Genomic DNA, 13,333 nt, shown 5'->3' with positions numbered 1-13,333 from the left:
CTTTTATGGAGATGCTGGATTTCATTTTCCAGCAGGACTTGTCACACTGCCTACAATGCTTAGCAAAAGTACCAATTGGTCTTGTTTTATAATATTCTATTTTCTAAAACACTGATTTTTGGGCTTTCATTGGCTGTAAGATTCATAATCATTAACAATCAATGAAATTAACTCTTAAAATAGATCACTGTGTGTAATATATCTATACAATATATATGAGTTTAGGTAATTTTTCAGTAAACGTTATGTTTTTTGAGATTCACTAGTACACCATATCAGTGCTAAACATCAGAATCCATGTTAAAAGTGCAATTTTTAGTGAATAAATCCCATTTTTCTATTAAAAAGGAGGTAAAATAAACATTTCCAGGTACAAGTCAGGTGTAGGTTTGTTCAGTAGGTTGAATTTATTCAAGTGGTGGTTAAAAACAGACCGACGGCAGAACAGGTGGAACAGGTTCTGGGTTTTAAACGTGAGCAGGAATGACCGAGACGAGCGGCGGGAGAATTCAGAAGAGGTTTAAATATATTTATATTCCATCTCTCCATTAGTAACCAGTAGGTGCTACTAGTTTGGGCCCCAAAAATAAGGCAGAAGAGTCCAGCCAAATAATTATAATGATAATATAATAATATAGTAATAATACAGCTTTCAACTTCAACTTTCAGCTTTTCTCCATTTTTCTCTTTTTTTGTGTGTTTGAAGGTGAAGGTTGTTAAAAAAAAGAAAAAGAAAAGGAGGGAGGAGAAATAAACGAGTGCGAGCAGCTTTAGATGACTTTCTTCAGTTCGTCGTACAGGACGAGCACGAAGGCTCCGCCCATTCCTCGGAGAACGTTGGACCAGGCGCCCTTAAAGAAGGCCTTGCCGCCCTCATCCCTCGCGATCTTCTTCCAGCAGTCGATGGTGCCGGTGTACATGATATCGGCTGTAAAACAAAAAAACGGTGGAGCGTTAGTTACCCGGTCAAGTCAGGAGTGTATCGAATGATCTGCACATTTATTAACACTTAATTACAAATAAAAATTACTTTCGAGACACAAAAATAATTTATTACTCATTAAATAAGATTTATATATTTATATATATATATATATATATATATATATATATATATATATATATATATATATATATATATATATATATATATATATATATATATATATATATATATATTTACTTGGGTATTTCCATTTTTGGTGGATTTTTACTTGAATTTGGCTGCTTTTAAAATTCAAACTGCTTTGTTTTACACCCCTAATATTGGTTCTGGTGTTTTTTTAATATGTTAATTATTATTATTATTTTTTCTTTTTGTCCCCTAAATAAATCTATTCTTTATTTAGGCAATCTAGAGTGAGAGTTCCATTGTCTAAGGGGACAGGAACAAAGGAATTATTATTAAATTTATTACTCTCCTTAAATAAGATTAAATTTCCTTTGTTCCTGTCCCCTTAGACAATTGAACTCTCACTCTAGATTGCCTAAATAAAGAAGAGATTTATTTATTGATTTATTTATTTTTTTAAATCTGACGATGTGCATCTTAAAAACGTGATTTCATGTTCGGATTACAAATATTTCTGCAGGAGTTGGGTTGTTTGGACTGCACTAGCTGGTCAGAAACCTCTCAAACCTGTTCAGAGAGCCAGTGGGCGTAAGCAAAGTGCAGAGGATATACATCAGTCAGACATTTGTGACTTAAATCAAACAAGTGATTTTCACTTTTTTTGTAAATATATATAGTCTTTACTCTCGTTAGCCAGGAGATTCGACAGATCATCCACACTCAGCCCCGTTTAAATTTTAAATGCACCAAAAAATGAAATACTTAACAAAAAAAATTTATATATATATATATATATATATATATATATATATATATATATATATATATATATATATATATATATATATATATATATATATATATATACTTTATTTTGTGTCATTCAAGATTTGTTCCAAATATCAGGAGAAAAATGTAATCGAGAACGCAGACTTGTGAATTGTTCCACCCCTAGCCAATATCATAGAAAAAAATCAAAAAATCATTGGGTTTTCTATTTGATTAGAATGATAATTATAATTAATAATTTCAGAACTAACCAGTAAAGACACACTGAACATCTGGCAACCAAAAATTATTTCTGATTACTGAAAATGGCCAATTAAAAAATAAATAAAATATATACACAATTTAATTTAACAATGTATGAATATATGATCAAACTGAATCCAGGTGAGATGTTGAGAGTTGAGAATTCAGATCTCAATTAATATTTAATCTCAATAATTAATTACACAAATAAATAAATATTTTAGGTCATTTTATTATTTAGGTTTATTTATTGATTGGTAAAATCTGCCAAAACAAAATGTGCTCAGTATTTGGCCTTAAGCCACATTTTATTTTGTGAAAATTAAATTTAGAAGCCCAATAATCTATATTTGTATCTATATTTTATAACCCCCCAAAAAATGAAAAAAATAAATAAAAAAATAAATAAATGTCAAAAATCGAATGCATTAACAATTTATGGTACTCGTTTGAAGTCACCATATAAAAAAAATAATAATAAAAACATTGTCAATACAGCCAATCAAAATACAGCTCATTAATGCCTTAATATTGGCTTAAAATTTTCACCCAAACAATTAATCCCAAAAACAGCTCATTTACAGGTAAGGAAATCTAAATTGTAGTTAAATGTCATTTAAATTGATTTTTTTTATTGGTCCATTCCAAAATGGTAGGGGTGTCAATTCTCTAAATCCTCGATTCGATTTTATTTCCGATTTTAGGGTCACGATTCGATTTGATTCTTGATTTTCTTTTTTCCTTTTTTACAGCAGAGAGGCCTATGCCAGTTTTAGATTAGTCTATGGTCAGCCATTGGTTTGATTAATCAAATTTTACAATATCTTATTTCAAAAGGTGGGCTTGATATAAGCGATGCAAAGTGATACAAGTGATCTGTAATACACCACATTAGGCACTAATGGTTAAATTTAAATAATTTAATTAAGATATATATGTAATGCCATCTAGTGGCTTTTATTGGTAGCAGCAGTGTGCACTATTAAAACAGCAATGTGCAACATAACAAAATAAATAATAAAAAAATACAGGAACAGTCATGTACAAAATAATAGAACAATTAGAGCCTTAACAAACTGAACTCTATCCTACTATAACAGATAAGCATGAAAAATAAGACTTTAAGACTTTTCTTTAATAAAGATATATTATTAACTTTATCTGAGAGTTTTTCTTTAAGAAAGGGCTGCTGTTTGATCAGTCACAATGTTAGAGGGGGACATTGTCAATCCTCTTTTTGATTTCGAGGCTCGAGACCATCACAATTTCGATCAATTTCAATAAAATATCGAAATCGTGACACCCCTACAAAATGGACATAAAAGCTGATAAAAATTAAAAGTTTAGCCTGTCTGCTTCCCAGATGTAAAGATTCTGTAAAAATGCAGTATATAAACGATACTGTATGATAATGTAAGATATTGGTCCATTAACCTAAATCTGACTGGTTATTAATGTTTAACTCTAAAGTTAAACTAAATCAGATCTTTTATTCCTGATTAAAGTGAGATTTGGTGAAGTTTTACCTCCTTTGCGGCCGGACTGCATCATCATACGACGCCGGACTGTGTCGAAGGGGTACGACGTGAGACCGGCCACAGCGGTGACGGTCTGAGCGATCATCCAGCTCACAATGATGTGGGTGTTCTTAGGGTCGGGCAGCATGCCTGCAGAAACACACACACACATTAACATGATTTACAGATCTGCAAAATACGGATTACTACTCCATATATACTAAAACAGGTATATAAACAGGTTTAAATAATATACATAATATAACAGATCATAACATCAAAAAAAAACATTAAGGTAGATTTATATGAATACTGTAGGATAATTAATAATAACTAATATTATATTTTTTCTTTCATTTATGAGAAAAAAAAAAAAAAAGTGCCAATTCCAAGAATTGCTAATAAGGCCTAAAACCAAAAATGTTAAAAACACCAATACATGCATTATTACAAATCTGACTGGTCAGACCATTTTTTTAATCTAGAATAGCCATATATATATATATATATATATATATATATATATATATATATATATATATATATATATATATATATATATATATATATATATATATATATATATATATATATACCCCTGTGATTGGCTAGTCTATTTTCCAAAGCTAAAATTAGCCTTTTTTAATTAAAAAAAAAAAAAAAAGGACAATAATAGAATACCATTTTATTTCAAAAATAACTACAAAAAATACTAAAAATAAAAAAATGAGGCCTATATTTTAATGCAACTCTTTATAAGATGAATTGCCTCCTGTGAGAGGGGGAGAGAGGAGAGAAAAAAAAACCCACACAAAAAAAAATAATAAAAAATAAATAAAAAAGATAAATAATCTATTGTGATTGGCTTGTCTATTCTTCAGAACCTAGCATAGCCTAACATGACCTTAGAAGCTAGCTAGCTTGCTTTTTTTTTTTTTTTTTTTTAAACTACTGCAACTAGAAAATATATTCTTTACAATCTAAAACAGACCATCACAATTGGCTTTGTCTATTACTTAAAAACTAGTATTGCCTAACGTGATTGGTTCATTTGTTGCTCAGAAGTGGAGGATTATTAGTTTGTGATTGGTCCATCTATTCTAGCCACAAATAGCCAAAATATAGCTTATTATATATTATTAATATAGACCCATAATTATGTTACTGCAGAGCTCAAAAAGTATTTTCTTGATGAATGGACCAATAGAAGTTCTTCACATTTACCTAAAATTAACTTTATTATTATTTGTTTATTTATTTAAGGTTCCCTCTCTCTCCTATAAAACTGCTATTGCTGTAGTAGAGAAGTATTGCCAATAGAATAAGAATCCCTGGAGCAGATAAACCTATAATTACTGTCCCATAAATCAGGGTGCTAAACAAGGACTGTGATCTGCAGTTTAAACAAAAGTCAAAATCCCAATGATTCTCCTCAAAACAGATCAATATCCAGATTTAATGAGCTCGACTCACTGGTGTCACTAAATCATTTTAAACTTTTAATATCTAACCACCTTCAGACAGACAGCCTGTACCTGTCTTACTTATAATTTTATTTATTTTTAATTCTTTTTTTTTTTTTTTTTAGTTAATTTATTTATTTGTATTTTTATTGTATTATGCAAGTTAGTTACATCTTAATTTCTTATCAATTAAACCAAGTTTCATTTGAATTATTATTTTTTATTCATTTTTAATTTTTCTTCTAGTTTTCTCTTTTATTTGCTGTTATTTTAAAATGACTAAATTTCTAAAATTATTAAATTTCTAATTATTAAAATAATTAAATCCCTGTTTTTGTAAATGCTCAAATAAAGTCAAAATAAAGGTGGATTGATTGATTAGTGCATTTATATCTCTTCTTTAAGTGTTAAACCAACACTCTAAGCTCCAATGTCACGTCAATGACTAGCTTAGCCACACAGTGCTAATGCTGGAGGGCAGGGTTAAGCCACAGCAGGTCATTGGCTGCAATGGTATTAAAAAGTTGGTTTTAATAAAAAAGGTGCTTTATATAAAAAAGGGGGATAAATCTGATTTTATGTTAAATATAATCTTAAATATAGATAAATTGATAAATCAGGCTTGCTATGTTATGTGGAAAGGTCAGTAAGCACTGATATATATAAAAAATAGTGCTTTCTTTTTGTATTTACCTCATCTTTTTAGTTTTATTATAATTATTATTTAATCTAATTCCACTTTTTCTACATTTTTCTTTTAATCATTTTAAAATAATAGTAAGTAAATGTAGTTATTAGTTTCTTTGTCATGTCAATCCCTGTTTTTGTAAACGCTCGGCTACACTAAAAATGCTGAGGCTTATATTTTTTCTATATGAATAAAAAAATGTTGAGCAGTGTTCGTCAAGCCCAGGTGAAATAATTAGCCTCCCAAGTCCGACTCAGGTGCGTTTCTTTCCCGTTTCCTCCACCTCACCTGCAGTGATCCCTCCCTAAGACCCTACAGGCTTCCTAAAGCTTCCTAAAGGAGCGGGTTAATAGGATCAGCAGGCAGGATATAGAGTCACCACATCGGTGAAGTCCCCGCTGAACCCGCGCTGCGCCGCACTCACCCTTAGCGGTGTCGTAGATGCCGAAGTATGCGGCTCTGTAGATGATGATGCCCTGCACGGACACGTTGAAGCCCTGGTACAGTCCCTTCAGCCCGTCGGACTTGAAGATCTTCGCCAGACAGTTCCCCAGGCCGGAGAACTCCCTCTCGGCGCCGGCTTTGCCCACGTCGGCGGCCAGGCGGGTTCTGGCGAAGTCCAGCGGGTAGACGAAGCACAGTGAGGTGGCTCCGGCGGCGCCGCCAGACGCCAGGTTCCCGGCGAAGTACCTCCAGAACTGCGTGCGCTTGTCCACACCGTCCAGGAAGACCTTCTTGTACTTGTCCTTGAAGGCGAAGTTCAGGGCCTGGGTGGGGAAGTATCTGATGACGTTGGCCAGGTTGCCTCTCCAGAAGGACAGGAAGCCCTGCTCTTTAGGGATACGGACCACGCAGTCCATGATGCCCTTGTACTGCATGTCGGCGGTGATCTGCTTGCTGGCATGCTGGACCTGCGAGACGTCAAGTTAAAAAAACGAAAACTCAGTATCAAAAGTATATCGGTAGCAAAAGACTAGACTAGAATATTAAAAAAATGTTGCATAGAAAGGTCTAAAAATATTCAATTAAACAAATTAACTGTGAATTACAATTTGAGGTATATACATCACTTCCTACTTATACAACAACTTTATTGGACAATATACTGCAGTAGAAATAGCAATAAACAATAGTGATGTTTAAGACCATTGTACGCCACTGTTTTAATTATTATGGAAAAATAAAAAACACACTAAATGCAATTAAAACAACATTGTAGAATAAAAACCAATGCATAATATCAAGATCGGCAAGTGCATGAAGTACGTGCGGAAAGTCAAGCGAAAGACGAAAATTCAGTATCGAAAGCATCTCGATATCGAAAGACAGCTTTAGATCTAGGGCTGGGGCGACGCGTCGACATAATCGACGTCATCGATTACAAAAATACATCGATTTGCATAACGTGCGTCGGCGCGTCGTAAACATGGCGGCGCCTGTGGAGAGCATTAGAGGTTAGATCGGGCCCAAAAATTCCAACTGGCTGTTTTCGGGCTGTTTTAATGAGCGAAATATGATCAGAATTATGTTAATTAACACGGTAACATAGAAGCATAGAACTATTATTTAATTAAAATGATTTTTAAGAACAGCTAAACACAGTTCTGCAAGTCAAACGCGGAGGAGTTCACGTGCGAGAGACACAGAGAGAGAGTTTTCTGCCGTATTTTGCGGCTAGCGCGAGCGCTTACAACTGACACCGCGGACCGCGAGGTGCCGCCGCGTTTGTGCCGAATCCGACTCTCTGCTGAATCTGACTCCCGCTTCGCGGACAGAATCGGCACAACACCCCCGCTGTAGAACTGCGGTAGTGAAAACAGCGCTTATAAATAAATTAGTTTAGTTTCACTTTCAGTTTTCGTTATTTTTTTTTAAATAAAAATATAATTAAAAAACAGACGCCTACATCTCGGACTATTTTCTGGAGCCCGGGTCGGATTTACGGGCGGGCCTCGGGTCATGTCGGGTTCGGGCAGAGAATCTAAGCTCTAGAGAGCTTGGACTCCGGAGAGCAATCTCCAGCTACAAAAAAACGCCAGCGGGCATCTAAAGTTTGGGAGCATTTCACGCAAAAGGGCAACAATGTGGTCCTCTGCCATAGGAGCACTGCCAAAAGGAGCACTTGAAGCGCAAACATCCAGGAGCACTATGTCAACAGGGTCACACAGTAAGTTACCGATTACATCAGGGTCTCCGCGGGTGTCCTTAAAAAGACTTAAGGCTGTCTACCAAAGGTTTTAAACCTGCCACAGGCAGAAATTATACAGTTTTGGTTTATATTTGTGCATGGCATTTCGCAGTTTCCAGAAACAGTAGCATTATTCATAAGTTCAGGTGTTTAGCTAAGCTAGCTGCCTTAAGTTATTTTAGCTAGCGCCGTCGGCGCTGCGGTGTCACACCGTTTTCTGTCACCGTCGGAATTTTGTGACCACTGCTCACGGTTATGAGCGTTCATTGGCAAAACGGAAGCTTTCTATACCTACACCTTACCCTCAGCCCTAAACTGAACCGTTTTGGCCAGTCGGGGTAAACATTAGAAACGAACACGTTTCGAATCGGCCAGTGCACCGGTCTGCTGAGAACTACTGGTGGTCACAAAATCTAGCGGTCACAGAAAACAGTGCAACACACGGAGGTGGTGTATGGGAGCTTATCCATTTTTAGCGTTATAGATCTAAACGTGTTGTACATGTAAGTGATTATAAGTGTGGGGTTTGGTTTAGTAGGCTTGTGTTGTTGTTGTTGTTATTATATATAAATATAGTAATTTATCGTTTGCTTTAAAACGTAAAATAATTATTTAAATATGTTTCTCAATGAATAGATTAGTCGACTAATCGAAAAAAAATAATCGTTAGAATAATCGTTTAAAAAATAATCGTTAGGGACAGCCCTATTTAGATCATTTTGAAAAATTGCATAGAAAGGCCTAAAAAAATTAATTCAGTATCAAAAGAATCAGTGACTAAAGACAGCTTTTGAATATTTAGCAAAAGTGCATTTAAGAGCCTAAAAATATTCAATTGTACATAAATTAACTGTAAATTACAATTTGAGGAATTTACATTACCATTTTCTACTCTTACAACTTTATTGGACAATATCCTGCCAGAGAAATAATTGCAATAAACGATAGCGATGTTTAAGACCATCGTACGCCACTCAGGGTGTCTCCTTATGTATAATTTCTACCAGTCAGGCATTAAGGAGCAGTAAAGCCACTCCACTGAAGTACAGAGTTATACAGGAGTTTCAGTGAAGTTTCTCCAGCTAAGGCTAAGGCTGGAGCAACATTAGCATTAGCCGCTAACCATCGCGCTAAGTACTAGCTAAGTGCTAGTATATTGGTACTGTAGTCTGTGTGTTTACTGTTTTAAAACAAGCTAAGCATTAAGAACCGCTAGCTGACATCACCCTGGCTTATCAGACCACTCAGGGTTCCTCAGTGTAGAGCTGTCAGGCGGCATTAGCAAACGGTTAGCTGGTAATGCTAACGCTAATGCTGCTGCACCCAGCCTTAATTGAAATCTGGAACTCTAAGCTTCTAAGTGCTTTTCTCAGTTTTCAGGTGATAAATCTGCGTAGATTAACATCCAGCACTCGTTTGTTTAACGTTAAAAGAAGGTGTTTCAGGTGTTTAAATTTTACTACTCAGATTCGAGACCTGCTGAATCAGTGAATTAGAAGGAAAACACGAAGACACCACTGTTCCTTTCTAGTGTCGCTTTATGGACGCATATGGTACAAATATAAATATGGTACCCATATATCAGCAGCATAAAATCCAGCACCAAATTGACAATATTGTTGTTGCTGATGTTCACCACAATTATTTTTTGTGTAAATATCTTAACTCAACTCCTATCTAAGCAAACTTAGTTTTTTTTTATGAGCTGCAATTACAGTATAAATAACCAATCGGACGACAGTTGAACTACGATAGAGATAAGGTATTACGATAATCCTTAGTGCGGATTGTTCTGATGACCTACAACACTAAACACAAGCCATTAATCCAACTTAAAACTTGACATGGATTTTTTTAACTAAAACGTCGATAAATCAGCATCCAAATCTAATTTAATCCAAATCAGTTCCCACAAACAATCTCACCTGATCTTCTGATGACCTTGTGGACCTTTAGTACCTGTCCACTGACCCACAGCCTTCACTTCACCTTGCTCCGCTTCTCCACGCCTGGCCTACACTCAACCTTGGCTTTAAACCACCTTAAATTTAACATAAAACGACGTTTAATCCACCTTAAGAGCCTTTTTTCCAAGTTTCTGCTTCCTCTACAGCCAGCGAACAGCACTTCTCCTGCAGGGACAAGATGTACAACCCTTGCATACCAAGATGGGAGCAGCATTACATAACCTTGTAACTCCACTCCAGCTCTCAGCCCGACTCCAGCTCCTCATTCATCTGAGATCCGCAGCTAAAACCAAGCTAAAACCCAAATGATTCACCTCAAAACGGATCAAAATCCAGATTTAATGAGCGTTTAGTGCACTTAAAGAGGAGATCCAACAGCTAGGCCAACACTCTGAGCTCCAATGTCATGTCAATGACTAGCTTAGCCACACAGTGCTACTGTTGGAGGGCATGGTTAAGCCTCAGCAGGTCATTGGCTGCAATGGTTTTAAAGAGTATATGGAGTTTAAAGGGATAAAAATCTGATTTAATGGACTTCAATATAGATAAACTGATAGATTTGACTTGCTATTTTACGTGAAAATGTATGTATATGTTTTATTGTATAGACTTCCATTCATATAGTAAAACTTTTCATTTTAGTGTTTGGAAATACTAGGTGTTAGAAATAGAAATAGGCCATAAAACAACAACAGCAGCAGCATTAAGCAGCTAGAATTGACTTTTTTTATCAATTTGATATATTTGACTGTACTGTTCATAGCTAGAACATTTCAGGGGATAAATAAAATGAGATACAATCAAAATATTCATAAAGATGACTATTATTTTCTTATGCTAGTGTTTTTTGTACTTAAAAAACAGGTAGGATAAGATTTTAAAAGTGACACTTTTACCATTTTAAAAAGCCAGTCAAATTTTGCTAATTTAAAAATTACAGGTCACATTGAGTCACATTGATAAGAGCTACATATTCATTGTAACGTTATATTTATTACGTTATAGTAGTTACTGTATATTTATAGGCTTAAAATACTTTACATTAAGTATTTAATTCCTAAAAAATATATATATATTAGATATCTCAGAAATGCTCCTAAAACAATCCTCACCTCTAACAGTAACTAAAATTAACGTATATAAACGCAATAATGGTCACTACTAAAAACACTAGCAGCAGCCTCTAACAGCAGCGGGTCGCTGATGACTCGCTCCCCGGCCGAGGAGGCGCTCCCCCCGGCCGCGGATCCGGCCTCGCCCCGGTGGTTTACCTGCAGCAGCAGCTTCACTCTCTCGATGGGAGCGACGGCTGTTTTAGAGATGGCTGCGGCGATTCCTCCGGCCAAGAAGTCCTTGGCGAACGAGATGGCTGTCTCACTCATGGCGCGGTACCCTCAGGTCTGCTCCCCGGTGCTGATGGTGCTGAGTCCGGCCTGCGCTGCGCTGCTCCTCCGCTGAGCTGCTGCTGCTGATCGGCCGCTCGGTCGAAATGGCCGATTTTATACACGCTGCAGGATGGAGTAGCAGCGCGCGCGGCTCGCGAGACACGGCGGGATCTCCGCGAGCCTATTGTGATTGGCCCGCCCATTCTTTTCTGCCAGAAATAGCCTATTGTGATTGGCCCGTCTGTTCTGGGGAAGCCAAAATAGGGCATTGTGATTGGGGTTTCTGATACCTAGAAGCTGGAATGACTTATTGTGATTGGTTCATCTGTCCTCAAAAAGAAAGGATGACTTATTGTGATTGGCTTATTGTGTTCTGTCATTGTTAGAAGCAGGAATGTTTATTGTGATTGGTTTATCTGTCCTTTTTATAAGGAATCTTGCATTTAAAAGCTAAAATAGTCTATTGTGATTGGCTCGTTTGTAGTTTAATAGCTGTGATTGGTTTATCTAGCGTTTAATAGATAAAATAGCCTGTTATGATTGGCTCGTCTGTTGTTTAATAGCTGTGATTGGCTCGTCTCTTTTTAGAAGCAGGGTTGCTGTATTGTGATTGTTTTTTTTTTTTCGTTTTTTTTAGAAAAACTGTCCTCTTGTGATTGGCTTATCTTGTTCTAGTTTGTCTGTTCTTAAAGAGACTTGATCGGCTCAGAAACTAGAATCGACTTTTGTGATTGTATCTTCTGTACTTTTAGAAGCCAAAACAGTGCATTGTGATTGGCCCATCTGTTCCGTGATCCCATATTGTAATTGGTTCATCTGTCTTTCGGAAGGAAGCATGTCTTATTGTGATTGGTCTGTCTCTTGTTTAATAGCCGTGATTGGCTCATCCAACATTTAGAAGTTAAAATAGAATATTCTGATTGGATCGTCTGTTCTTTTCTGTCTTTGCTTTATGAGATGTGATTGGCTGAATAGTTCTTTAGAAGCAGAAATAGCCTATTGTGGCCCGTCTGTTCTGGGGAAGCCAAAATAGCGCATTGTGATTGGGGTTTCTGATACTTAGAAGCTGGAATGTCTTATTGTGATTGGTTTACATGTCCTTCAGAAGGATATATGACTTATTGTGATTGGCTTATTGTGTTCTGTCATTGTTAGAAGCAGGAATGTTTTAATGTGATTGATTAATCTGTTCTTTTTATTGTGAATGGTTCATCTGTCCTTTTTATAAGGTATCTTGCATTTAGAAGCTAAAATAGCCTATTGTGATTGGCTTGTCTGTTGTTTCATAGCTGTGATTGGCTATTCTAGCATTTAGAAATTAAAATAGCCTATTGTGATTGGCTCGTCTCTTTTTTAGAAGCAGGGTTGCTGTGTTGTAAATGGCTCGTCTGTCTTAATTGTGATTGGTCTTTCTGTTGTTAAATATCTGTGATTGGCTAATCTAACATTTAGAAGTTAAAATAGCCTATTGTGATTGGCTTGTCTGTTGTTTATTAGCTGTGATTGGCAAATCTAATATTTAGAAGTTAATATAGCCTATTGCTATTGGACCGTCTGTTGTTTAATAGCTGTCATTTTTTATCTAGTGTTTAGAAGTTAAATTAGCCGATTGTAATTGGCTTGTCTCTTTTTTAAAAGCAGGCTTGCTTTATTGTGATTGGCTTGTCTGTTCTATTCTGTCTGTTCTTTAAGATACGTGATTGGCTAGATAGTTCTTCGGAAGCTAAAATGAACTATTGTGATTGGCTTGCCTGTTCTGTACAAGCCAAAATAAGAGAGATTTGAGAGATTGGCTGGATAGTTTTCCAGAAGCTAAAATTGACTTTTTTGATTTGATCTTCTGCTCTTTTAAAAGCTAAAAGAGTGCATTGTGATTGGCTCAACAGTTATTTAGAATCAGTGATGTTTGTTGTGATTGGTCTGTTTATTTGTTAAAAGCTGTGATTGGTTCAACAGCCATTTAAAAGAAGGGACGTTTTATTGTGATTGGCCTGTCTGTTCTTTAGAAGCTAAAATAGACT

At 35.8% G+C, this 13,333-nt stretch overlaps 1 protein-coding gene across 1 annotated transcript; it reads right to left on the bottom strand.

Moving 5' to 3' along the window:
• Window positions 1–384: 384 nt before the first annotated feature.
• Window positions 385–11,425, bottom strand: si:dkey-251i10.1 (uncharacterized protein LOC100038774 homolog). The gene is made up of 4 exons (XM_022666392.2): window positions 11,199–11,425; window positions 6,197–6,683; window positions 3,631–3,771; window positions 385–928 (listed from the first exon to the last, which is right to left on the bottom strand). The coding sequence occupies exons 1-4, from the start codon at window positions 11,307–11,309 to the stop codon at window positions 771–773; spliced, it is 897 nt and encodes a 298-aa protein (XP_022522113.1). The 5' UTR covers window positions 11,310–11,425; the 3' UTR covers window positions 385–770.
• Window positions 11,426–13,333: the final 1,908 nt, after the last annotated feature.

Source organism: Astyanax mexicanus, chromosome 1 (assembly GCF_023375975.1).
Source record: "Astyanax mexicanus isolate ESR-SI-001 chromosome 1, AstMex3_surface, whole genome shotgun sequence".
NCBI lineage: Eukaryota > Metazoa > Chordata > Actinopteri > Characiformes > Acestrorhamphidae > Astyanax > Astyanax mexicanus.
Note: the sequence above shows the minus strand (reverse complement) of the source record. Positions and strands in the feature narration are given on the sequence as shown.